This window comes from Caretta caretta, chromosome 6 (assembly GCF_965140235.1).
Source record: "Caretta caretta isolate rCarCar2 chromosome 6, rCarCar1.hap1, whole genome shotgun sequence".
Classification (NCBI taxonomy): domain Eukaryota; kingdom Metazoa; phylum Chordata; order Testudines; family Cheloniidae; genus Caretta; species Caretta caretta.
In genome coordinates this window covers 66,489,568-66,516,031 of record NC_134211.1, presented here as the reverse complement: position 1 = coordinate 66,516,031, position 26,464 = coordinate 66,489,568, and the positions used below count along the sequence as shown (strand labels likewise).

Sequence of the window (26,464 nt, the reverse complement as noted above, 5' to 3'; positions counted from 1 at the left end):
GTGTCTGCAGACTCAGGCAGATGTCATTGCATCCATCACAATGTGGTGACATTTTCAAAAGGCTTTTTTTCATTGCATCCATGCAGTTAGAAACTCCCCTCAAAAATCTAAGAAGCTGGAACTAAATTTTGAGGCAAGTTTGATAGCAAATTATGTGACTGTAAAACACATATGTTCAAGGGTCTGACTAAAAAAGACAGTATATCATTTTGTTATTCCACATCCTGCTTTATTAAGCATTAAAGGAAAAAAACACAATCACTGGGCCAAAAGTAGCCCACACCCACAGCTTTAACATGGAGCTTTGACATATGGAGACTGTAAGTTCTAGCAAGTTGATGCGACCCTCATCTAGATTAAGTTTGAGCTCCCATCAATAATACCATTATGTATTTTTGAGTCCTGATCTCAGGTGACATACTGTCACACACAAACATTGCTGTTGAAGTGCATTTTATTATTGGCAATGCCAAGATCATGCCTTGTCCACTTTTACTCCATGAAAGACTATGTACTATCTGATCCAATAAATTGTCCATTCCCTCCCAATATGGGGAACAAGGCTCCAAAAACTAAAGCAGTGAACATCCAACTGGTGCTGCCAGTTTAGTTAATCATGATTGCTCTTTCCCTGATAATACATTTCAGTAAATAAAAGAAGGTTAGCAGAACTAATTACCAAGGTTAACATTTGTGCTCACCTTATAGCACCTGTATTTGTAAAGCACAACCAGGAGTATGGTCATGACAATGATGACACTGATCATGATGGCAGCATTGAGAATAGAGTTCAGAGCTCTCTGTCCCACGGTGTCCGTGTCTTCAGTGAACGGAGTGTAGATACTACAATACAGACCAAAAAAAGAAATGAAATTCCAATACATATTCCACATAAAAGTTTTCTAGATAAAAGCTCAGGATTAATATGTAGATATTTAAAGCCAATTTCCCTCTTGACATCTCAGTACTTATCTTTCAAATCAAAGTTACAAAAGTGAGAGTTATTTTTTGCTTAGTAAGAGAGCAACCAACATTTAAAAACTATTTTATTTATAGCAGCAGTTCTCAAACTGTGGGTTGTGACCCCATTTTAATGAGATCACCAGGGCTGGCGTTAGACTTGCTGGGACCCGGGGCCAAAGCCCTCAGGCTTCAGACTTGTGTGGTAGGGCTCAGGTTACAGGCCTCCCACCTGGGGGCTGAGCCCTTGGGCTTCAGCTTTGGTCCCCCCACCCAGGGCAGTGGGGTTCGGGCAGGCTCAGGTTTCAGTCCCAACTCCTTGGGTCGCATGCAATGAAGTTTGAGAACTTCTGATTTATAGCATGCAAGTAAATGTGAATTAGGTCACACTAAATACATTTGAGCCTTTGTACATACACCATCTAGTGGATATTCAATAAAACGCAACCTGAAGATAAAAATGAGTAGTGCAGGGGAGGAATTAGATTTTCTGTTCTGTGGGAAATTCCACGAGTTTAAAAAACACCTGTTCCAAAAACAGAATAAAACCAAAATTTTAAGACTTCCTAAATCAATGTAATTCAAAAACAGTAATTTCAGATCAATGTTTCATTCTGATCTTAACATTTTAAAAAATTGAATTTTTTTGCAATATCTATTTTGAAGCCACAAACCAAACATGTTCTGACATTATCAAAAAGTTGTGTGTCAGTTTTTTTCCTCCAAAAATGCATTTTTGTTAAATTCAACATGTTTCCACAAAATGTTTCTCCATTGGACAATGCAGATCTGTTGAAATTGAAAAATTTAGTTGGAAAATTTCTTGACAGCTCTTGCTAACGTATTTATTTCTTTGTCAACAAGCAACATAAACAAACCCGAACCCTGCATACATATTGATGTTCTTTAAGCTCTCATTTTTCACCACTAAGGAAGCTTTAATTTTTAATGGAGTGCAACTTTCATGGCCTGTGCTCAGAATTAAGTCCATATCGCGTAAGCATCACACAAGAGGCACAAACTATTCAGTTAAAGGCCAAGATTCAGACGAAAGCAATGGTGAACAAATTATCTTGAGAGAGATGCTTCTACAAGGGAGACTTGAAATTATTGGCAAAGCTGCAAAGAGAAACTTCCGGTTTCATCGTGGTAAGTCCTTTAACTTATGCAAGCACAAGAAAAATTGGGTTGATCTGATAGGAAAAACCAGTCTGGATCAGTCTCCAGGCTGACAGAAGCTGGGAACAATGTTGAAAGTAGGGCTGCTGGACTCCAGAAGGACCAGCATCAAACCAGGGCTTGAGGAAAGTTCATTGTATAACATAGGCACTTGAAGACGCGCAGACACATAGCAAAGGAAAGGATCCCCAGCAGATCCAAACCAACAAAGACAATAAAAAAAAAAATTAGAGGATTTGATACATACAGCTGTCCATCCTTGCGTGTATAAAAGCTGACAGACTTGATGGTTGCAACAACTACCACCATGCAAAGCGTGACAGGTGCAAAGAGCATAATCACATGCTTTGCCCCGTATTTCAACGTCAACTCCTCATCTTCTTCGTCCTGCTCCACCACTTGCTGCATGCTATTCTGTGGCTGCCCATTAGTCTCTGATTCAGGGTTGTCATTGCGCCTTCGCTCGCTCGTATCATGGCGTCGCCTCTCGCTGTTGTCATTCTGCAAGATAAGTAATCCCATTTCCATAAGCATCTATTTGCCACGTGATCTGTATGCTACGCCAAGGAGGCTGTGGAGTGGGGAATATACACTGTACTATTGACTGTCATATAGTTTCAGCAGCAAGGACCTAAACAACAGCATTTACAATACACTGCATGAAAACTGTGGATAGAATGGAAGTATATAAAGTAGGGCGGTCAAGCAATTAAAAAAAATTAATCATGATTAATCGCTCTGTTAAACAATAATAGAATACCATTTATTTAAATATTTTTGGATTTTTCTATATTTTCAAATATATTGATTTCAATTACAACACAGAATACAAAGTCTACAGTGCTCACCGTATATTTATTTTTGATGAAATATTTGTGCTGTAAAAAAAAAATTAGTATTTTTCAATTCACCTCATACAAGTACTGTAATGCAATCTCTTAATCATGAAGGTTGAATTTACAAATGTATAATTAGGTACAAAAAATAACTGCATTCAAAAATAAAACAATGTAAAACTTTAGAGCCTACGAGTTCACTCAGTCCTACTTTTGTTCAGCTAATCATTCAGACAAACAAGTTTGGTTACATTTTGCAGGAGATAATGCTGCCCGCTTGTTGTTTACAATGTCACCTGAAAATGAGAACAGGCGTTCTCATGGCACTGTTGTAGCCAGCGTTGCAAGATATTTATGTGCCAGATGCGCAAAAGATTCATATGTCCCTTCATCTTCAACCACCATTCCAGAGGACATGTGTCCATGCTGAAGACGGGTTCCACTCGATAACGACCCAAAGCAGTGCAGACCGACGCATGTTCACTTTCATCATCTGAGTCAGATACCACCTGCAGAAGGTTGATTTTCTTTTTTGATGTCTCAGGTTCTGTAGTTTCCACATCAAAGTGTTGCTCTTTTAAGATTTCTGAAAGCATGCTCCACACCTTGTCCCTCTCAGATTTTGGAAGGAGTTTCAGATTCTTAAACCTTGGATTGAGTGCTGTAGCTATCTTTAGAAATCTCACATCGGTACCTTCTTTGCGTTTTGTCAAATCTGCAGTGAAAGTGTTCTTAAAATGAACAATATGTGCTGGGTCATCATCCAAGACTGCTATAATATGAAATACATGCCAGAATAAGGGTAAAACAGAGCAGAAGACATACTATTCATCCCCAGTGTCTATTCATCCCCAATGAGTTCAGTCAAAATTTAATGAACGCTTTTTTTTTTTTTTTTTTTTTTTAAATGAGCGTCATCAGCATGGAAACATGTCCCCTGGAATGGCAGCCAAAGCATGAAGTGCCATACAAATGTTTAGCATATCTAGCACGTAAACGTTGCTATGCCGGCTACAAAAGTGCCATACAAATGGCTGCTCACACTTTCAGGTGACTTTGTAAATAAGAAGCTGGCAGCATTATCTCCTGTAAATGTAAACAAACTTGTTTGCAAGGTGAATTTGATTCAAATCACTAGTCAGAAAGACTCAATTTAATCATGGATTTCTACATAAAAGTGCATTCTTGTTTGTTGTTATAACCTTAATACATATTCTTCACAACTCAAGAGATAGATGTAGGTTTCATTTGTAGAAGATATACACTATACATTTTTGAAGTGATTTATTCTGAAAACTTTTCAGATTAGTGTTACAGCTATATCAGAAAACGAATGATTGTTTGGTTATTTCATTTACCAAAGGTAATTGAAGCAGACATTTATGAAGTCATTGGGAGGTGAACTATCTCCAATTCTACAGGTTAATTATTAATATTTGGAGGATTTTCTTGTCATGCTGTATTAGGAGGAGAACATCACCAGACAGACATTTAAACTGTTTTAACTAAAATAACGTTATGTATTCCGGATTATTTTCTTCAACAGCAAACATATAATATTTTAACAAAACAAGCATATGAATTTTTGAATTTAGTTAAACATTCAAGTTTTTTAAATCAGGTTTGTTTTTGTTAAAATTGTTTTTAAACTAAAATAGTTAAATGAATTTTTTTTAAACACAAACCAAAAATTAAATAGACTATGTCAGCCAGGTCAACATGAGAAACTTAAAACATTGGCTTCTGCAGCTAACTCAGTCGTCTTCACCTTCATTTTCCCATTTGTTCATAATCTGGAAAAGAAAAACAAGCTTTCCTGCTTTTTCAAGTCCCAAACGGTTTCTCCATTTGGAATGAAATAGTCCAAAGGAAGAAAATATTCTTTCTACACCAGCAGAAGAAGCTACTGCTGTTAAAAGTGAGATTATCACTTCAACAGTCTCTGAATCCAAGTGCTTAAGTGACTTCTACCAGTTCACTTCTTTAAAACATCATCAGCAAACATATATTTCTTGAATGGTTCTTACTCCCAAACTGGGTCTCCTTTACGGCCTGCTGCCAGTATAGATTTTCCCTTCTCGTGAGAGAATGGTATGGTAGGTCTCAAATCAATGACGGATACACTCAGAAAGACCTCAAGACTTCTGGAATATGCTGCTCAGACAGTTTCACTTATGTTTCTACTGTCTGTCCCTCCCTTCTCACATTTATCTCCAGACCTCCTCCTCCTCCAGATTAATTCCGTCCCCAACAATCTTCTATTCATTGAACTTTTTGAAACTTTGCACTTTTAGAGAGAGGTAAGGGATTGACTCTGTGTACACAAATATTCAGAAGGACAATTGGGTTGAGGTCTGTTATTTCTCACCTCTATATATTAGTTATTTTAAAACATTTTTGCTGTTAACAAGCATGTTATCTCTGCAAAACTAAGTATCCACAGTTTGAGAACTACAAAACTAAGCATCTCTGATGGTATCTTCTAGACTGAGCACTGAGTTCCATTTGGTAGATAGAAAGATTAACCTAAATAATCTATACAGAAGCCCCTGCAACTCCGTAAAATTGGGTCCCTAATCCATGAACTACTGGAACTCATTTACAAAACTTTTCTTAAACATTACATGAATATATTGTCTCATGCTATAGAATTAGAATTTATAATCCGTATTCCATGATGAGATATCTTTGAGCTGTAATGTATCTTAATTAAAGCTATCTTTAGATAGGTTTTTTCTTCAAAAAGCATTTTATCAAAAAAATCCAATTTAAATAATAAAAATCCAATTTTTAAAATTTTTTTTTAAAAAAAAGTCATTGATTTTTATCCACCCTGCTTGTTTGTGTTAGCGACTGGCTGAATAAGGAGCAGGACTGAGTAGACTTGTAGGCTCTACAGTTTTACATTTGTTTTGTTTTTTAATTCACTTATGTAACAAAAAAAATCTACACTTGTAAATTGCACTTTCACAATAAAGAGATTGCATTATGGTACTTGTATGAGGTGAACAGAAAAATACTATTTCTTTTATCATTTTACAGTGAAAATATCTGTAATAAAAATATAAAGTGAGCACTGTACGCTTTGTATTCTGTATTGTAATTTAAATCAATATATTTGAAAATGTAGAAAAGCATCCAAAAATAGTTAATAAATTTCAACTGGTATTCTATTGTTTAAGAGTGTGATTAATTGTGATTAATTTTTTTAAACGTGATTAATTTTTTTGAGTTAACTGAGTGAGTGAACTGCGATTAATCCACAACGCTAATATAAAGCAATATTAGGAACTCTAAAACAAGACAAGTTGTTAAAATTGATGTTGCTTTTATCCAACAGCATGGATGTGTCTTCTACATAAACTGAAATTACACAAATTGAAGGCCCTATTTTTTTTCCTTGAGTGGAGATACTGTTGAGGCATGAGCATCTGAAAGCAGATGTTAGCGCAAAGTTTGTAACAATTGTAACTTCTTACACAGTTATTGAAGATGGTGATAATGTGACATTTATGACACTTGTTGCATGAAAGCCCCATGAAAATTATTCTGAAACCAGTCTTCATGCGGTTCACATTCACTACACTACACTGAGCAATTTCTACCATTATTAAAGCTGGAAAAAACTCTACAAATTGGTCTGGCATTGCATTTCCACAGTTTTACAAGCAAGAAAACTGACATATGAATAATTTTTAAAAACCTCAGATAATTCTCACATTTTTAAAATTAAAAAGACAATTCTCATGCGGAACAAACAAACTTGTGGCGTGAGTATATCAATTTTTCCTCCCTACAAAAAGGGATTTAGTTTAGATCAGCAGTCCTCAAATTTTATAACACCCTTTCCCTAACAGACCTTTCCATAACTAGACCATCCCTGACAGGTGTTTGTCTCACCTGCTCTTAAAAACCTCCAATGACAGAGATTCCCCAACCTCCCTAGGCAATTTGTTCCAGTGCTTAAGCACCCTAACAGGAAGTTTTCCCTAATAACCAACCTAAATCTCCCCTGCTGAAATTTAAGCCAATTGCTTCTTGCTCATCCTCAGAAGTTAATGAGAACAATTTTTCACCCTCCTCCTTGTAATAACCTTATATGTACTTGAAAACTGTTATGTCCCCACTCAGTCCTCTCTTCCAGACTAAACAAACATTTTTTTTTCAATCTTTCCTCACAGGTCATGTTTTCTAAACCTTTATTCATTTTTGCTGCTGTTCTCTGGATTTTCTCCAGTTTGTCCACATAATGGGGCACCCAGAACTGGATGCAATACTCCAGCTGAGGCCTAATCAGTGCGGAGTAGAATGGAAGAATTTTTTTGTGTCTTGCTTACAACACTCCTGCTAATACACCCCAGAGTGATGGTGTTTTTTTTTTTTTTGTTTTTTTTTTTGCAACAGTGTTACACTGTTGACTCATATGTAGCTTGTAATCCGCTATGGCCCCCAGATCCCTTTCTGCAGTACTCCTTCCTAGGCAGTCACTTCCCATTTTGCATGTGTATAACTCATTGTTCCTTCCTAAGTGGAGTACTTTGCATTTGTCCTTATTGAATTTCAGCCTATTTACTTCAGACCATTTCTCCAGATCATTCTGAATTTTAATCCTATCCTCCAAAGCACTTGCAACCCCTCCCAGCTTGGTATCGTCCACAAACTTTATAAGTGTACTCTCTGCCATTATCTAAATCACTGACGAAAATATTGAACAGAACTGGATCCAGAACTGATCCCTGGGGGACCCCACTCGTTATGCCCTTCCAGCATGACTGTGAACCACTGATAACTACTCTCTGGGAACGGTTTTCCAACCAGTTATGCACCTACCTTATAGTAGCTCCATCTAGGTTGTATTTCCCTAGTTTGTTTATGATAAGGACATGTGAGACAGTAGCAAAAGCCTTACTATAGTCAAGATATACTACATCTACTGCTTTCCTCCTATACCCAAGGTTTGTTATCCTGTCAAAGAAAGCTATTAGGTTGGTTTGACACAATTTGCTCTTGACAAATCCATGTTAACTGTTACTTATCACCTCCTTATCTTCTAGGTGTTTGCAAGCTGACTGCCTGATGAAGTAGTTTGTTACTTACAGCATTGCTCAGGTGGTTGTCAGGGAAGTTTTCTGTCAGCTGCCCATGCTGGAACTGAGGTAGGTGTGCAGATAGCTCTGTCATTGGGACAGCTCTGTGTAAACCAATTATTGCTACACAAAACAGAACTTTCCTCTTGAGACACTGCAAGGAAAAGCAGATGTGTTAAGATTCCATATTCACCAACTCTTTTTAAAAAAAAAATTCATAACTCATGTAGATCAAGGATAACCATTTCCCCTTCTTCTCTTTGGTGATGTACAACCATGCTACATTTTCATGAAAATCTACCCGATGGGGATTTCCCAGCACAAAAATAAAAAATTATCAGAAAAGTTAGTCAGCCATGAGAGTAAACAAAAGAAGTGCCAAGTTTAGGATTCTATAAATTATTGAGAAAGAAGATAAATTCTTTATCCCACCTTGAGCAATTATGCAAACATTCATTGCACATTTGTTCAAAATGTAAACGATATACTTCTATTTTTAATTAGACTGCAGAACATCCTCCTATAACTTTCCTTAGCCTCATTACCTCACACCATACCCCACAGCCAAGTAATGGTAAACCAGATGCAGGATTCTTCTCTCTTGGCTCACTCATTCTCAGGTTGGAGATCTCTCAGCTTCTGGGTACAAGTTTATAGTTTTAAATCTTGACATTTGAAAAACTGAAGTTTGACGTATAGCATTTAGTATCTTTAATGCTCTGGCAGTTGCCTGGAGTTACACAGAACAATACTTCCATTCAATTACTAAGCACAAAAACCTTCAGCAGGCTTTCAAGTATTAAGGCATATTCACACCCCCTAATGGATATCACTTGGGCAAATTTATTCAAACGTGCCATGCATAATATACGTGATAGCCCCAGTTATTACTTAAAAACTATGCAAGCTCTAATGTAAAAACAATAAGATACATATGAATGAATCTCTCCCCCTCCCCTCCCACTTCCCCACCCAACAGCTAAGTACGTGAAGCAGAAAACACGACTGTAAAAGCCAGGACACAGGAAAATAATTCAGTATGAGTTTTAGAGAAAACCAAGTGACAAACGTGGGGGTGCTGTTTAATAAATAATATTGTATCTGGATCTCTCACTAGCTGAGTGTTTCCATACCATGCATGGAAATTGATATTTCTCCCTAGAGGTCTGTCTGGGTAGCAGAGTCTATCCACCTCAGGAAAGAGACAGGAAACTCTTTCTAATAATGACTTCCACTTAATGGGCATTAAGAGACAATGCCAGAGTGATCAGCTCTAATGGCTCCAGCCAGCTCTAGTAACATAAGTGGTAAGTCCATCTAAGGTAGAAGTCAACAACCAGTCGATCACTGCTGACTGGTCGATCCTAGAGGATCTCCCAGTGTGTGGAGCCACATGCTCCCTGCCCCAAGGGGCGCGTTGGCCCCTTCCGGGAGCGGTGTGGGGCCGGGGTAGGCAGGAAAGCTGCCTTAGCCTCGCTGCGCCCACTGCTGACTGGGAGCCGTCAGAGGTAAGTGCTGCCCAGCAGGAGGCTGCACCCAAACCCCCATCCCTGAGCCCCCTCCCAGAGCCAGCACCCCAACCCCCAGCCACTTCCTGGAGCCCCCTCCCAGAGCAAACCCGTTCCTGCACCCCAACACTCTACTCCAGCCCTGATCCCCCTCCCAGAGCCAGCACCCCATACCCCCTTCTGCACCTCCTCCCAGAGCCAGCACCCCAAGTGCATTCCTGCACCCCAACCCCCAGCCCCTTCCTAGAACCAGCATCCCATACCCCTCCAGCACCCCAACACCCTGCCCCCTCCTGAACCGCAACACTCTGCTCCAGCCCTGATCCCCCTCCCAGAGCCAGCACCCTCTCCTGCACCCCAACCCGCTGTCCTGACCCCCCTCCCAGAGCCAGCACCCTGTACCCTGTCCTGCATCCCAACACACTGCCCCAGCCTGGAGCCCCCTTCTGCACCCAAACTCCCTCCTAGAGCTTGTACCCCAAACCCTCTCCTGAACCCCAACTCCCAGGCTCAACCCAGAGCCACCTCCCACACTGTGAACTTCTCGACCCCAGCCCAGAGCCCGCACCCCCTCCTGAACCCCAACTCCCTACCCCAGCCCTGTGAGAGTGAGTGAGGGGGGCAGGGATATGGAGTGACCGGGGCAAGGCTTTGGGGACAGGGCGGGGCAGATCCTGGGTTGCCCTTAGATTCAAAAAGTGATCTTGGTCATAAAAAGTTTGGAGACCACTGCACTAAGGCTACGTCTACACTAGTACTTTTGTCAGTAAAACTGTTATGAAGGTGGGGGGGAGGTTTTATGAAAAATACACCCTCCTGAGTGACAAGTTTCACTGACAGACATGCTGGTGTGGACAGTGCTATGTCAGTGGGAGACGCTCTCCCACTGACACTGCTACCGCCGCTCGCTGGTGATGGCTGAATTATGCCAACAGGAGAGCTCTCTCCCATCAGCATAGAGCAGCTACACGGGAGACCTTAGAGGCGCAGCTGCAGTGGTACAGTTCTGTCGCTGTAAGGTCTCTAGTGTAGACGTAGCCTAACTGAGGCTTGGTCTACATTGGGAACTTAGCGTAGCATAGCTGCGTCTCTCAGGGGTGTGAATGTTCCATGCTCCTGAGAGGTCCAGCTATGCAGACCTAACCCCCAGCATAGACAGAGCTAGGTTGTTGGAAGAATTTGTCCATTAACCTAACTACCACCACTCAGCGAGGTGGATTAACTATAAGGACAGGAGAACCCCTCCTTCCCATCAGCAATGGTAGTGTCTAGCTGTGCCACGGTAGCTTTTTAAATGGAGACAAACCCTAATGTGCACCTAGGCTCCTGGTTTTAAAATCTTTTCCTCAAGGGTCATCTCTCCACTACAAAATTATGTCAACCTACGTTATGGCAGCATACAGTCCCCGCACTTATTACATCGTTTGTGCGTGTCCACCCTACCCTCCTTGTGTCAGCGGTGCGCATCCTCACCAGGAGTGCTTGTATCAATGCAGAGTGCAATGCACCCTGGGCAGCTATCCCACTGTGCAATCACACCACCATCCAGCACAGGATGTTTTGGGAAGTTTCTGCAATGCCTCTTGGGAAAAATGAGTCATGCAGGGGTGACTGGGAGCATGGATTCAAATTCCCATAATGTAGTGTTCTTCAGCCCATAATATTTAGTGCCTCTCTTCAAAAATCCCTGCAAATCTCCACGTCCCTCCTCGCTGTTTGCCATCTGTGACAGAAACATGGATCCTACACAGCTCTGCACTATTGTGATGAGCTTTGCAAGAATGGGCCGCCTGATCCTGCAGTATTTGCAGAGCTGCAAGAACAGGACGATTCCCTGGAGGCTAGATTTCTGTGGGATATAGAAAGAAACAATTCAAGGTTGTTAGCAGCATTCAGGGAGCAGCTGCAAATGGCTGAGTGTTGGTTCTGGGCTCAAGAAACAAGCACTGACTGGTGGGATCGCATTGGCATGCAAGTTTGGGATGACAAGCAGAGGCTGCAGGACTTTTGGATACGCAAGGCCACATTCCTGGATTTGCATGCCGAACTCGCCCTAGCCCTTCAGCACAGGGAGACCAAAATGAGAGCCGCACTAATAGCTGAGAAGCAAGTGGTGATTGCACTGTGGAAACTTGCAATGCTGATTGCTATTGGTCAGCTGGAAATCAATTTGGAGTTGGGATACCCACCACGGGGGCTGTTTTGATGCAAGTGTACAGGGCCATTAAGCACCTGCTACAGAGGACTGTGACTCTGGGCAATCTGCAGGACATAATGGATGGTTTTGCAGCAATGGGCTTCCTGAACTGCAGTGGGGCGACAGATGGCACACATTTCCCCCCCCCCCCGCCACGCTGCTGAGTGGGTAGCACTCTCAGCAGCACTCTGGGCAGCGTATCTGGCTCCGGTTGGGCAGCGGCCAGATATGCTGCTCTGAGTGGCATGGTAAGGGGGCTGGGACCAGGGCATTGGATAAGGGGCAAGGGATCCCAGGGGGGCAGTCACGGGACAGGAGGCGGTTGGATGGGGCGGAGGTTCAGGGGGGGCGGGGTGGTCAGGGGATGGGGAACGGGGGGCAGTTGGATAGGGCAGAGGTTCTGGGGGGAGCAGTCAGGGGACGGGGAGTGGGGGGAGTTGGGTCCGGGGGAGGGAGGGCGGTTGGGGCGAGGGTCTCGGGAGGGGGTAGTCAGGGGACAAGGAGCAGGGGGGGTTGAATGGGTTGGGAGTTTTGAGGGGGGCAGGCAGGGGGTGGAATGTGGGAGGGGCAGATAGGGGGCAGGGGCCAGGCTGTTTGGGGAGGCACAGCCTTCGCTACCCGGCCCTCCATACCATTTTATACCCCCATGTGGCCCTTCGGCCAAAAAGTTTGCCCACTCCTGCTTTAACCATTTGATGGTTCACTGGCATTGTCTACTTATGAGATTGGACCTCAGTGGAAAAAAAAATCTCAACGGCAATAGCGGCCTGATGCGTCCTGCATAACATCTTCGAAGCCAAGGTGGGAAGTTTCTGCTGGGGTAGAGGGCGGAGATGGAGCAGCTGTCTGCCGAATCTGAACAGCCAGATACAAGGGCTATAAGAAGAGCTCAATGAAGAGCTATATGGCTCAGTGAGGCTTTGAAAGACTGTTTTAATAGTGAGGCAGAGAGGTGTGTGCAGCTGTAGCGCGCTCTGCCCGGCCTTGCTCTTTTGCTTACTGAAGTAATCGCTGAATGGCATGGGAAAGCGTCCTAGTGCAGGGGAAGAAATAAGGCAGCCCTCCCCAAAAGTCTTCGGCAAAGGATTTCAGACTACCCCCACTAAAGTTTAATCAAGATTTCTATTCAGGATTCACAGGACCTCCTGGTGCATGTAAACAAACTGCTCCACACAGCCCTATGCACCTAACTCTTGAGGGAAATGAAATGCAGATAGTAACTCTACCTCTCTTGATTGTTTCACTACCTCTTCTAACACAAGTAAAAAGAGTAAATCAACAGATTTGTCCTGCTACTTTGGGGGTTCCATCCCTGTAATTTCAAAGCAAACCACGTACTTACCAGAGGTTCCTTCCTCTGCATCAGTGCTCGACTGTCGGGACTGGCTGGACTGCGGTGAAGTAAAACACATGTCCTGGCTCTCACAGCTGGATACCCCAGTTGCCTGTCCCCCCAGCTGCCTCTCCCCCATACTCTTCCTCCACTTCCTCCTCCTTGCTGTTCATGGCAGGGGCCTGTGACTCGGGCTCCTCCTAAGCATCCACAGGGCTGTTGGAGGTGGTGGTGGGGTCTCTGCTTATGGCATGAAGCTCTTTGTAAAAGTGGCAGGTCTGTAGCTCTGCACCAGACCGATTGCTGGCCTCCCCTGCCTTTTGGTTCAAGTCTTTGGCTTTCACGTAGTACCGAGGCTGGTCCCTCTTGTAGCCCTTCCCCTACATGCCCCCAAGCAGTCTACTCATAGATGTAGAGGTTTCTACAGCTGGATCGGAGCTGTGCCTGCACAGCCTCTTCTCCCCACAGACCCAACCTAACTATGTAGTGCAGACCAGGCCTAACGCTTTGTTCAAGCTACTAAATAAAAATACTTGGTTTTAAGAAGGCTCTTGGTCAATATTACTGATCACAGGTTCCTGAAGGGAAGAAATGCACTTGGACCTGCTGGGCAATAAGAGGTTGGTATAGCGTACTAAGTCCCAGTCTAACCATCGCAAGATTCCACCCCAAGACAGATAAGGGCAAAAGACCAAACACGAGATGGGGTGCACTCAGAAAGACCTGAACATCAACAATGATACAAAGCCGTGATGTCAACAGTGATACAAAATATCAAAGAAAAAGAAAAGAGTGGCAAGGAATCCATAATAAAAGGGCACCGTCTCATCTGGGTCAAACTCATAAAAACAATCTTTAATAAAATCTAAATCTAATACAAATGCTTCAAAAATTTTTAGCAACAAATGAAAATAAAATTGCTTTAAAAACCAATCAACATAACCTGAAATGAATCACTTGACTAGGTAAAGTGGTATAGGGTTTGAGTAACTCTGGTCTAACTTCTATAGGGAGAGACGGCTGTATAGTGTGGATGGCCTCCACCCCAGTAAAAGAGGAAACCATCTCTTGGGAATAGGTTAGCTAGAAATGTCAGGAGGACATTAAATTGACAACAAAAGGGGAGGGTAAAAAGAGGGAAGATGCGATCGTTCACTGAGGATAAAATCAAGATGTCGAGAACAGCATTAATTAAGGAACCAAAGGATATGGAGAAAAGAAATTATTTAATTGCCTCAACACCAATACTAGGAACCTGGATAATAAACAAAAGGAATGGGAATTGCTCATTTATAAGCATAAATTTGATCTATTTGGTATTACTGAAACCCACTGGGATGATTTGCACTATTGGAATGTTAAAATCAATGGTTACAACCTATTTAGGAAGGACTGAGTGGACAAAAGAGGAGCAGGAGTGCCACTCTATGTCAAAAATGGCATTATCTGTTTCTGAGTCACTGATAACTCAGAAGAAAATTACCTTGAATGCTTATGGATCAATGTCCTAACACAACGAAGATGGGGTATTAGCTGGTGTCTGTTATAGAGCATCAAACCACACTAGGGAACAGGATGAACACTTCTATCTATAATGTGTAAAGAATAAAAGAGATGCATGATCATGGGGGACTTCAATTCCATGACTTGCTGGAGATCTCATGCTGCCAGTACTAAAACATCCTATTACAGATAACGTCCAACTAGTCTTGACAGGACAAAGGGAAACTGATCACAGAACTAAAAATTAATGGTAGCTTAGGTACAAATCTTCATGACTTGATCACATTTATAATGGGCAAACAGAATAAAGTCCAAACCAGTGGAACATATACTTGGTGCTTTAAAAGGGCCAGTTTCACAAAGCTGAAAGCAATTATGAGTGAAATCAGCTGGGAAAACGAATTTAATCAGAAAAATATGAATGATAATTGGGAATTGTTTAACAACACTTTAGTTGATGCCCAAAAAGCCGCAACTGAGGAAGGATATATAGGTTAAAAAACCCACCTGGTTTAAAGGGGAAGTGAAGGCAGCTATAAACTATATATAACAAATGGAAAAAAGGGGACATTGACCATAATGAATATAAATCAGAGGCAAGGAATTGTCGAAAATTTATAAGGGAAGCAAAGGGACACAAGGAGAAATTATGTCCAGAAGAGTTAGGACAATAAGAAGGAGTTTTCTAAATATATTAGGAAGAAAAAGAATCCTAACAATGTTACGGTTCATTACTCGCTGGAAACGGTAGAATAATGCAGAAAAGGCAGAAATATTTATTGAACATGCCTGTTCTGCATTTGGGGAAAAAACAAACAAAAACCAGATGATGTAGTCTCATCATATGATAACACGCTTTACATTCCACCAGTATTACTGGAGATTAACCAGTAGCTACTAAAGTCTGACATTTTTTTAAATCAGCAGGCTCAGATAGCCTGTATTTAAGTTTTAAAAGAGCAGGCTGAGAAGCTCACTGGACCATTAATGTTGATTTTCAATAAACCTTGGAACATTGGGGAAGTTCCAGAAGACTGGAAGTAAGCTAATATTGTGCCAATATTTAAAACTAGTAAATAGGATGACCTGGGTAAGTATAGGCCTGTCAGTCTGACATTGATCACTGTCAAGATAATGGAGTGGCTGATATGGGACTTGACTGATAAAGAAATAAAACGGGGTAATATAACTAACCCTAATGAAGATGGGCTTATGGAAAATTGACCCTGTCAAACTAACTTGATATCTTTTGATGAGATTATAAATTTGGTTGATAAAAGTAATGGTATTGATATAACAGACTTATTTCTGTAAGGCATTTGATTTGGTACTGCACAACATTTTGTTTAAAAAAAATAACATTAACATGGCACACATTAAATGGATTAAAAACTGCCTGATAGCTCTCAAAATGTAATTATAAACAGGAAATCATCATTGACCAGGTGTGTTTCTAGTGGTGTCCCACAGCGACCTGCTCTTGGCCCTATGCTATTTAACATTTTTATTAATGACCTGGAAAAAATCACTGATACAATTTGCAGATGATACAAAAATTGGGGGAGTGGTAAATAAGAAGAGGACAATCACTGATACAGAGTGATCTGAATTGCTAGGTAAACTGGGCACAAACAAACAAGATGTGGCTAAGTGTAAATGTATACATCTAGGAAGAAAGAACATAGGCCATACTTACAGGATGGGGGATTCCTTCCTGGGAAGCAGACACTCTAAAAAAAGATTTAGGGATTATTGTGGGTAATGAGCTGGACATGAGATGCCAGTGCGACACTGTAGCCAAAACAGTTAATACAATCCTCAGATGTATAAATAGGGGAGTCTTGGGTAGGAAATTATGTTACCTCTATATTTGACACAAGTGTTGGATATTAGGAAAAACTTTTTCACTAGGAAGGTAGTGAAGCACTGGAATGCGTTATCTCGGGAGGTGGTGGAATCTCCTTCCTTTGAGGTTTTTAAGGTCAGGCTTGACAAAGCCCTGGCTGGGGTGATTTAGTTGGGAACTGGTCCTGCTTTGAGCAGGGGGTTGGACTAGATGACCTCCTGAGGTCCCTTCCAACCCTGATATTCTATGATTCTATGTGACTGCCTGCTGCCGAAATACTGTGTCCAGTTCTGGTGCCCACAATTCTAGAAGGATGTTGATGTATTGGAGATGGTTCAGAGAAGAGCCATGATAAGAATTGAAGGATTAGAAAACATGACATACAGGATAAACTCAAGGAGTTCAGACTAACAGAGAGAAGGCTAAGGAGCGACCTGATCACAGCCCATAAGTACCTACGTGGGAAATTAGTATTGAATAATGGGTTCTTCAACCTAGTAGAGAAAGGTATAACATGATCCAATGGTTGGAAGTTGAAGCTATCCAAATTCAGACTCGAAATAAGTAGGGCCCTACCAAGCCACAGCCCATTTCGGTCAATTTCATGGTCATAAGATTTTAAAAATAGTCAGTTTCACAGTTTCAGATGTTTACATGTGAAATTTCAAGGTATTATAACTGTGGGGGTCGTGACCCATAAGGGTGTCCTAAAGCTATTGTAGGGGGGAGGTCACAGCGTATGCAGGGTCATCACTTTTCCGGGAGCAGGGCTGGCCTTATTGGTGGGCAACCACCAGCCCCATGATCAGGGGGTGCCGTGGTCTGTACCCTCCCCAGGCAGCCAAAGAACTCTTTAGGTCTTGAACATTGGGCCTGGAGTGGGTGAGGGGCAGGGCTTGGGACGTTTCAGCCAGGGCCTCATACCGCACATCGGGCTCCAGCTGCTAGTCTTAGCAGGGCTGGGAAGGGACAGGACTTCCTCTTCCCCTGCAGGGGCTGCTCCCAGGTCAAATCCACCTCCAAGAACCTTCCCCAGCTGCAGCAGGGGACGAGGAAGTCCCATCGCTGCCCAGCCTGGCCATGATTAGCAGCTAGATAGGAGTCATTGGCTGGGGCACCCCCAGCTCTGCCCCTCTCCTACACTAGCCAGATTTCACGGTCCACAATGCATTTTTCATGGTTGTTAACTTGGTAGGGCCCTAGAAATAAGACTCTTTAAAAAAAAAAAAAAAAAGAGCAACTAACCATTGGAACAATTTACCAAGGGTTGTGGTGGATTCTCCATCACTCTCAATTTTTAAATCAAAATGGGGTGTTTTTCTAAAAGATATGCTTTAAGAATTATTCTGGGGAAGTTCTATGGCCCCTCTGTTATACAAGATGCCAGACTAGATAACAACAACAACGGTCCCTTCTGCCCTTGGAATCTATGACCCTAAAATGTCTGAAGCCAAAATATTACAGTACTGAGAAGAACCTAGAAGTGAATGAGTATAAGCAAAACTGACTATTTTCCCCATCAAAATGAAAAAGGAAACAGAGCAGTGAGTTACAGTCATGGTAAATTTAATTTTAAAAACTTTACATTTAATCATCTAAGTTATTAGTAATGTGTAAACAAATGTGTTTCTTTCTAACACTATTAAGTCAAGTGTCTCTTTAAATTAGGAACAGAAAGGAAAGTGTACTTTACCCAACCAGAAGGCAATTGTTTTAATTACCAAACACTCCAGAGTCTATTACAAACTTCATAACAGGACATCATCTGTTTTAGCAGTATTGTATGTTCCTTCTAAATTTGACAAAGCAATTTTGCTATAGACATTTCAACCTGCAAACTTATCTTGTAAAAATATTTCTCAGTCTAAAAACCACAGAAAGGTAAACCTTGCATTATTTAACAAATTACTTGAACTGGGATTTTGTTTTAATTGCTAGCATAACCTCAGTGTTGATCTAGAAGTTAGAGATATTACTTTACCATCAGCAGCGGCCTGACAAGGGATTCTGAACAATGCTATCACCAGTAACATTTCCTGGCAGTTTCAGCCCTGGTGGTAAGATCAGTGGGTAGTCAGATGTGGTCAATACTCTCCCTTCTCCCACTATTCACAATGAAGGAACCTGCAGGACTGAATTGGCTATTGTCACTTAGAGGACAGTGAACATCTGATTATATGATCTGGTAACTTCAATAATCCCACGGTTTGGCCTACCATGGCACTTGCTGTGGCAGAATTCATTGGATTCTTAACCCTACACTGTGAAATAGCATCAAACAAGTCACCCAGTTTCACTCCTCCCTATAAATCAGTCTGCTCAATGCTTTAGTTTCTTGTATGTCCAATTCACTGTGATCCTCTTAACCCCACTTTAAAGTAATTGCCACAACATGCATCTAACAAATAAGTCATCCCTCGGAACAGTAATGCAATGTGGAATTCAGTTACATTGTTAGGGCTTCTTATTTCCTGAAGTTGCAGATATATAGCTAACAATGCTATGGAAGCAACGGTAGGACTCGGAACTACACATCACTGCTTGGTGACCTGTTGATTTAGAAGAGGCATAGACAGACTGCAAAGGAAGTCCTTTCAAAGGGGGTTTGTAACCATAAAGTAGTATCTGAGAGTTGCAATGCTTAGCAGAGGCCTCATTATCAGAAATGCTCAAAATCCCAACAATAAGACACTCTTCCTTGAGAGCCCAGTAGATCTGCCTCTGCAGCACTCCTCAGAATCAGAGGCAAGCACTAAACTCAGTTCCTCCAGGCACTGAGATCTGGATCTCTTTACTTTGAGTGCAAAAGAAATCAGTGTTGACCAATAAGATGACAGTCCCACAGTTAACAAAACAGCTGTAGGATAAAGCTAAATTACAGGAAATACATAACCTAGATATGTCAATAATTAGTGTAATATAAATCCCTATATTAAAAGGACCCAGGAATCCCTGCTACTCTCTTCTTCAGGATAAATTCTGTTTCCATCAATGGCTATGGCCAATTGGTCAGCCACTTCACAAGCATTTGCTAGAAAGGAACCTCCTCTCTCCATCTAATCATTTTAATGTTGTCAGAATAGACTGTCACTGTGGTACTGGACAGTTTCACACTCCAAAAACGTCTTCAGTTCTTACCACACATTCTAAATTTTGTTTCGAGAGCAAGCATAACTCAAACCTTCCATCAACCACACTACTAAACTGGCTTCTACATAGTAAAGCCCAGAAAACTACAGAATAAGAACTAAATACTTAGGTCTTGCATTAATGAATTAAAAGCTTCCCTCCAGTCTCAAGTCAGATGCTTAAAAGGTGGGAGCACCTTGGTTAGTCTCTAAGGTGCCACAAGTACTCCTTTTCTTTTTGTGAATACAGACTAACACGGCTGTTACTCTGAAAGCAGACATGATGCAACTTCAAGTAGCTGCTGCCCTGAAGAATTTTTATTGAAGTCTAAAGAAGATAAAAATAGATACATATGATTCTGCACCTAAAGTCAAACCCCTCCTGTACAAGCGATCCTTGCCAGAGCTTTTGTTTGTTTGACGTGTAAGAATATTTGGTGCAGGTTAAAGATGTCAGAGTTACGGCCTGGCTACAGGGGGGTGAGCTGCAGCAGCAGCGCCTCCAACCTGCCCAGCAGCGCCCCTCACCTCCTCAGATTGTAAAGCTCTTTGGGGGCAGGCACCATCTTTTTGTTCCGGCCTGGGCAGCGCCTGGCACAAGGGGGCCCCTGGGTCAGGGCTGGGCTCTGGCGCTCCAGTAACACAAACAATCAACTCGGGTGTGGAGGAAGGAAGCACTGGGAGGAGGAGCCCGTGTCCGTCCCTTCAACCCCCGCCGCTCTAGCCGTGGGCCTCCTACCGGCCCTGCTGCCCCGGAACACAAGCAGGGACCGTCCGGGCGCCAGCCCCTCCCTAGGCCCTGCGGGGTCAGCGGCTCCCGGAGCCCAGCAGCGCTCAGCGAGCGGGGCCCAGGCCCGTACAAGGCGCACCCAGCCCGGGCTCCGGGATCGGCGCAGCGCCGGGAGTCACAGGGGCCGGAGCCGCCCCCGCCGGGACTCACCCGAGACTCCAGGCCCCTCGGAGCACGCGGCCCCCCTCCCCCGCCACTCACCGCTGCTGGTTTCTTGTTTCCCTTCCGAGCGTCCGGCCCCAGCTGCTTCCGCCCCGGGCCCCGCCCCCACCCGATGACCTCACTTCCGCTTCCCGTGTAGCTGTTCCGGTGACCCCCGCGCCAGTAGCGGGGCGGGGTCCGGCGGCCAGAGGGCGGGAATCGAGCGCGGCCTTTGCATTGACGCCAGCCCGCCAGAGCCCGCAGCCAGCGCAGGGGAGCGGCCGGAAGGATGCTGCGCACTTGTCGTGCTGGGTATGCGGTCCGGGAAAGGGGCTGGGGGCAGTCCCCGCAACTGTGGAGTCACCGTCCTGCCCTCGCGTCCCGTCCTGCAGCCCGCACAACCTCGGACAAAAAATGGCAGGAAGGGCTTGGCTTTCACGAGGTAGATCGCAAAAAGAAAAGGAGTAGTTGGGGCACCTTAGAGACTAACCAATTTATTTGAGCATGAGCTTTTGTGAGCTCACTTCAGCGGATGCATGAAAGCTTATGCTCAAATAAATTGGTTAGTCTCTAAGGTGCCCCAAGTACTCCTTTTCTTTTTGTGAATACAGACTAACACGGCTGCTACTCTGAAACCAGGTAGATTGTGATACTAAAAACCTAGGGTCGAAAAGAGTCTGTTCTTAAATAAGAAGGGCTTCTTATTCACCTCAATTTTAGAGAAAGCGATCACCTATTAAAAAGGTGGAAGACTTTAGGCTCTTACATAGTATACAGAAAAAGTACTATAGTGGAGGCTCTTAGGAGATCTTGTCCTTAAGTCACTTGATGGTAACTTCTTTGCAATCCAGAAAACAAGGCTAGAAGTGTTCTAAAAATAACTAAGTTCAGAGCAGGATGAAAAGGTAAAATAATTGGAAAGTGAGAAACCTCCCACAGCATGCACAGAAATTTCTCACCCAGAAATTCTTCAGGCTCATTATTGATATCAAGCAGCATGAAGTAGCATAGTCAAAGGAAAGCAGCCAAGTAAATTAAGAAAAAAAAATAAGCATGCACAAAATCTTAGCACAAATCCAAGTTTGGCAGAAAACCAGAAAGGCTGCTGCAGATTCAGCTAATAGACCATATCCCATCTTCACATATGTCATTTCTGGTCTACTTACCCTAAATATGGGATCACTAAAAGTCATCCCACCCAACCCTTCATAGGAAAAAGGCCCAAGTCACTCAAATGTTAGCATTCTGCCCTAGTTCCACTACACTGTCAAGGGAGCTGTCAAGACAAAAGAGATAAAGCAAGACCAGCTTTCCTCAGAGGAAGACAAGCTCAGGTAGGGGTTAAAAAAAAAAAATACCATTGACAAAAATTGGAAAGCATTGATCATCAGTTAGACTAGAACAATCTCCCACAGAACTGGGAAGCCTGTTTAAGATGTTCAGAATTGAAGTAAACAAAACACTCAATATAAGCAACAATCCTGCAATTACCAAGAGATGGACTAGGTCTTAAAATTATAGGAAGAAGCTGAGTGGACAAAATGTGTGAAACAGGCTATTGCCCAAGTTAGCTATTTTATCTGAAACTTTGCCTGAGTGTTACTCTGCCAGGCGAGTCTAGCTCTCAAATCAACTTTTCTTGGTGTTGCAGTTTTAGTGAACTAATATGAAAATTTTCACCTCCAGTAAGTTGCTATTGAGCCTTGAGCGTTGAGGTTGTGCATTGTGGGCCTGACGGGCTTCTCTGTTTGACCAGGGTAGTTGCATCTGTTCACAGTGTTCGAGTTAGGAGCTGCTAGAGGGTTTTCTTTGGATTGATATAGGCTACTGCCTCACAATCGTCTTTGCTTTTTCTACCAAGATAGGTTGGTTCAGTGGGGTACTCTGAATACAAAAAAGGTGTTTGGTAGTTGGTATGCCACAAGTTACAGTCTTCATGCTGCCTTTAAATAACCCATAAAAAACAGATGGCCATCTACATAGCTGCGTTCTTCATCTTCCTGTTGTAAATTAGTAGTAATGAGCTTGTCCTGTTTGATCAGTCACCAGGTGGAGGGAGGACTAGGGGAGGGGAATGTTTGAAGAACAGGGAGCCATTGCCCTATGACTCATCATCTGACTGACACTTAAAAATATTCCCCAAATTGAGGGGTATATCTCCTCACTTCAAGATTTTAATTTTTTTTAAATCAGTATAAAAAAAAATCTAAGCTTCATGTAAAGTCAGTAAGCCTGCTTTAGTAAGAATACAGTAATTGGGACTTTGTGGGGATGGAGGCAAATTCAGGTTTGAAAAGGACTAACTTACCTTATTATATTTGAAGGATGATCCTGAATTCCATTTTCAAAAAGCCGAAAACCCTATTTGAGATGGCTATACACCCTATAAAATAAATGGGATTTCTTTAAAATCTAGTATAGACACTTTAGACAATCTTGAATTTTACACTGGGAAGGATTCTGTATTTCTCTGTTTAACTGTCTAGTGCTGGGGGATACAAATGGTTATCTAAATGAGAGAATTCAAATCAGACCACCACAAATTCCTTCAAACAAAACACTGTATTTTCAAACTGAAGTTAAGTGAACAACGCTGAGTAGCCACTATAAATCAGCCAAAATTAAATTAGACTTATACTTTGGTACATGTGTCAGCTTTCTATGGGGTCGTGTGGACATGCTGAGTGTTTTACAGTACAATAGTCAGTCATAAATTGTGAGACAAATTGAGTCAAACTGGTGCCTGTAAAAATAAGGCTAGTCAGTAAGGTTATCAACTAGGGCTGTCAAGTGATTTAAAAAATTAATTGCACGATTAATCATGCTGTTAAACAATAGAATACCATTCATTTAAATATTTTGGATGTTTTCTACATTTTCAAATATATTGATTTCAATTACAACACCGACTACACCCTGGTCTACACTAGGACTTTAGGTCGAATTTAGCAGCGTTAAATCGATGTAAACCTGCACCCGTCCACACAATGAAGCCCTTTATTTCGACTTAAAGGGCTCTTAAAATCGATTTCCTTACTCCACCCCTGACAAGTGGATTAGCGCTTAAATCGACGTTGCCGGCTCGAATTTGGGGTACTGTGGACACAATTCGATGGTATTGGCCTCCGGGAGCTATCCCAGAGTGCTCCATTATGACCGCTCCGGACAGCACTCTCAACTCAGATGCACTGGCCAGGTAGACAGGAAAAAAACCGCGAACTTTTGAATCTCATTTCCTGTTTGGCCAGCGTGGCAAGCTGCAGGTGACCATGCAGAGCTCATCAGCAGAGGTGACCATGATGGAGTCCCAGAATCGCAAAAGAGCTCCAGCATGGACCGAACGGGAGGTACGGGATCTGATCGCTGTTTGGGGAGAGGAATCCGTGCTATCAGAACTCCGTTCCAGTTTTCGAAATGCCAAAACCTTTGTCAAAATCTCCCAGGGCATGAAGGACAGAGGCCATAACAGGGACCCGAAGCAGTGCCGCGTGAAACTGAAGGAGCTGAGGCAAGCCTACCAGAAAACCAGAGAGGCGAACGGCCGCTCTGGGTCAGAGCCCCAAACATGCCGCTTCTATGATGAGCTGCATGCCATTTTAGGGGGTTCAGCCACCACTACCCCAGCCGTGTTGTTTGACTCCTTCAATGGAGATGGAGGCAATACGGAAGCAGGTTTTGGGGATGAAGATGATGATGATGAGGAGGAGGTTGTAGATAGCTCACAGCAAGCAAGCGGAGAAACCGGTTTTCCCGACAGCCAGGAACTGTTTCTCACCCTAGACCTGGAGCCAGTACCCCCCGAACCCACCCAAGGCTGCCTCCTGGACCCAGCAGGCGGAGAAGGGACCTCCAGTGAGTGTACCTTTTAAAATACTATACATGGTTTAAAAGCAAGCATGTGAAAGGATTACTTTGCCCTGGCATTTGCGGTTCTCCTAGATGTAGTCCTAAAGCCTTTGCAAAAGGTTTCTGGGGAGGGCAGCCTTATTGCGTCCTTCATGGTAGGACACTTTACCACTCCAGGCCAGTAACACGTACTCGGGAATCATTGTACAACAAAGCATTGCAGTGTATGCTTGCTGGCATTCAAACAACATCCGTTCTTTATCTCTCTGTGTTATCCTCAGGAGAGTGAGATATAATTCATGGTCACCTGGTTGAAATAGAGTGCTTTTCTTCAGGGGACACTCAGAGGAGCCCATTCCTGCTGGGCTGTTTGCCTGTGGCTAAACAGAAATGTTCCCCGCTGTTAGCCACAGGGAGGGGGGAAGGTTGAGGGGGTTGTCACGCGGTGGGAGGAGGCAAACTGCGACCTTGTAATGAAAGCACATGTGCTATGTATGTAATGTTAACAGCAAGGTTTACCCTGAAAGAGTGTAGCCACTGTTTTATAAAATGTGTCTTTTTAAATACCGCTGTCCCTTTTTTTTTTTCTCCACCAGCTGCATGTGTTTCAATGATCACAGGATCTTCTCCTTCGCAGAGGCTAGTGAAGCTTAGAAAGAAAAAAAAACGCACTCGCGATGAAATGTTCTCCGAGCTCATGCTGTCCTCCCACACTGACAGAGCACAGACGAATGCGTGGAGGCAAATAATGTCAGAGTGCAGGAAAGCACAAAATGACCGGGAGGAGAGGTGGCGGGCTGAAGAGAGTAAGTGGCGGGCTGAAGAGAGGGCTGAAGCTCAAATGTGGCGGCAGCGTGATGAGAGGAGGCAGGATTCAATGCTGAGGCTGCTGCAGGACCAAACCAGTATGCTCCAGTGTATGGTTGAGCTGCAGCAAAGGCAGCTGGAGCACAGACTGCCACTGCAGCCCCTCTGTAACCAACCGTCCTCCTCCCCAAGTTCCATAGCCTCCACGCCCAGACGCCCAAGAACGTGGTGGGGGGGCCTCCGGCCAACCAGCCACTCCACCACAGAGGATTGCCCCAAAAAAAGAAGGCTGTCATTCAATAAATTTTAAAGTTGTAAACTTTTAAAGTGCTGTGCTTAAAGTGCTGTGTGGCATTTTCCTTCCCTCCTCCACCACCCCTCCTGGGCTACCTTGGTAGTCATCCCCCTATTTGTGTGATGAATGAATAAAGAATGCATGAATGTGAAGCAACAATGACTTTATTGCCTCTGCAAGCAGTGATTGAAGGGAGGAGGGGCGGGTGGTTAGCTTACAGGGAAGTAGAGTGAACCAAGGGGCGGGGGGTTTCATCAAGGAGAAACAAACAGAACTTTCACACCGTAGCCTGGCCAGTCATGAAACTGGTTTTCAAAGCTTCTCTGATGCGTACCGCGCCCTCCTGTGCTCTTCTAACCGCCCTGGTGTCTGGCTGCGCGTAACCAGCAGCCAGGCGATTTGCCTCAACCTCCCACCCCGCCATAAACGTCTCCCCCTTACTCTCACAGATATTGTGGAGCACACAGCAAGCAGTAATAACAGTGGGAATATTGGTTTCGCTGAGGTCTAAGCGAGTCAGTAAACTGCGCCAGCGCGCCTTTAAACGTCCAAATGCACATTCTACCACCATTCTGCACTTGCTCAGCCTGTAGTTGAACAGCTCCTGACTACTGTCCAGGCTGCCTGTGTACGGCTTCATGAGCCATGGCATTAAGGAGTAGGCTGGGTCCCCAAGGATACATATAGGCATTTCAACATCCCAACAGTTATTTTCTGGTCTGGGAATAAAGTCCCTTCCTGCAGCTTTTGAAACAGACCAGAGTTCCTGAAGATGCGAGCATCATGCACCTTTCCCGGCCATCCCACGTTGATGTTGGTGAAACGTCCCTTGTGATCCACCAGAGCTTGCAGCACTATTGAAAAGTACCCCTTGCGGTTTATGTACTCGGCGGCTTGGTGCTCCGGTGCCAAGATAGGGATATGGGTTCCGTCTATAGCCCCACCACAGTTAGGGAATCCCATTTCAGCAAAGCCATCCACTATGACCTGCACATTTCCCAGGGTCAC

General features: G+C 43.3%; 2 protein-coding genes across 5 annotated transcripts in view; one reads left to right on the top strand and one right to left on the bottom strand.

The window, feature by feature from the left end:
- Window positions 1–22,839, bottom strand: part of PSEN1 (presenilin 1) — a 55,608-nt gene extending 32,769 nt beyond the window's left edge. Inside the window, exons 1-4 of one of the 4 annotated variants that reach the window (XM_048852893.2) lie at window positions 22,817–22,839; window positions 8,073–8,216; window positions 2,387–2,640; window positions 702–843 (exon numbers count right to left, since the gene is read on the bottom strand). In XM_048852893.2, coding sequence (XP_048708850.2) covers window positions 702–843; window positions 2,387–2,640; window positions 8,073–8,156 — 480 coding nt within the window. In that variant the 5' untranslated portion in view covers window positions 8,157–8,216; window positions 22,817–22,839. The other 3 variants (XM_048852894.2, XM_048852892.2, XM_048852891.2) reach the window with 3 other exon arrangements.
- On the top strand, window positions 21,028–25,488 carry LOC125637853 (uncharacterized). The gene is made up of 2 exons (XM_048852895.2): window positions 21,028–24,360; window positions 24,951–25,488. Exons 1-2 carry the CDS (start codon window positions 23,778–23,780, stop codon window positions 25,469–25,471), a joined length of 1,104 nt encoding a protein of 367 aa, XP_048708852.2. The 5' UTR covers window positions 21,028–23,777; the 3' UTR covers window positions 25,472–25,488.
- Window positions 25,489–26,464: the final 976 nt, after the last annotated feature.

Coding starts and splice junctions, on each gene's coding strand:
- LOC125637853 (XM_048852895.2), top strand. CDS start 23,778: ATGCAGAGCTCATCAGCAGAGGTGACCATGATGGAGTCCCAGAATCGC. Junction 24,361..24,950: donor AGGCGGAGAAGGGACCTCCA/GTGAGTGTACCT, acceptor TTTCTCCACCAG/CTGCATGTGTTTCAATGATC.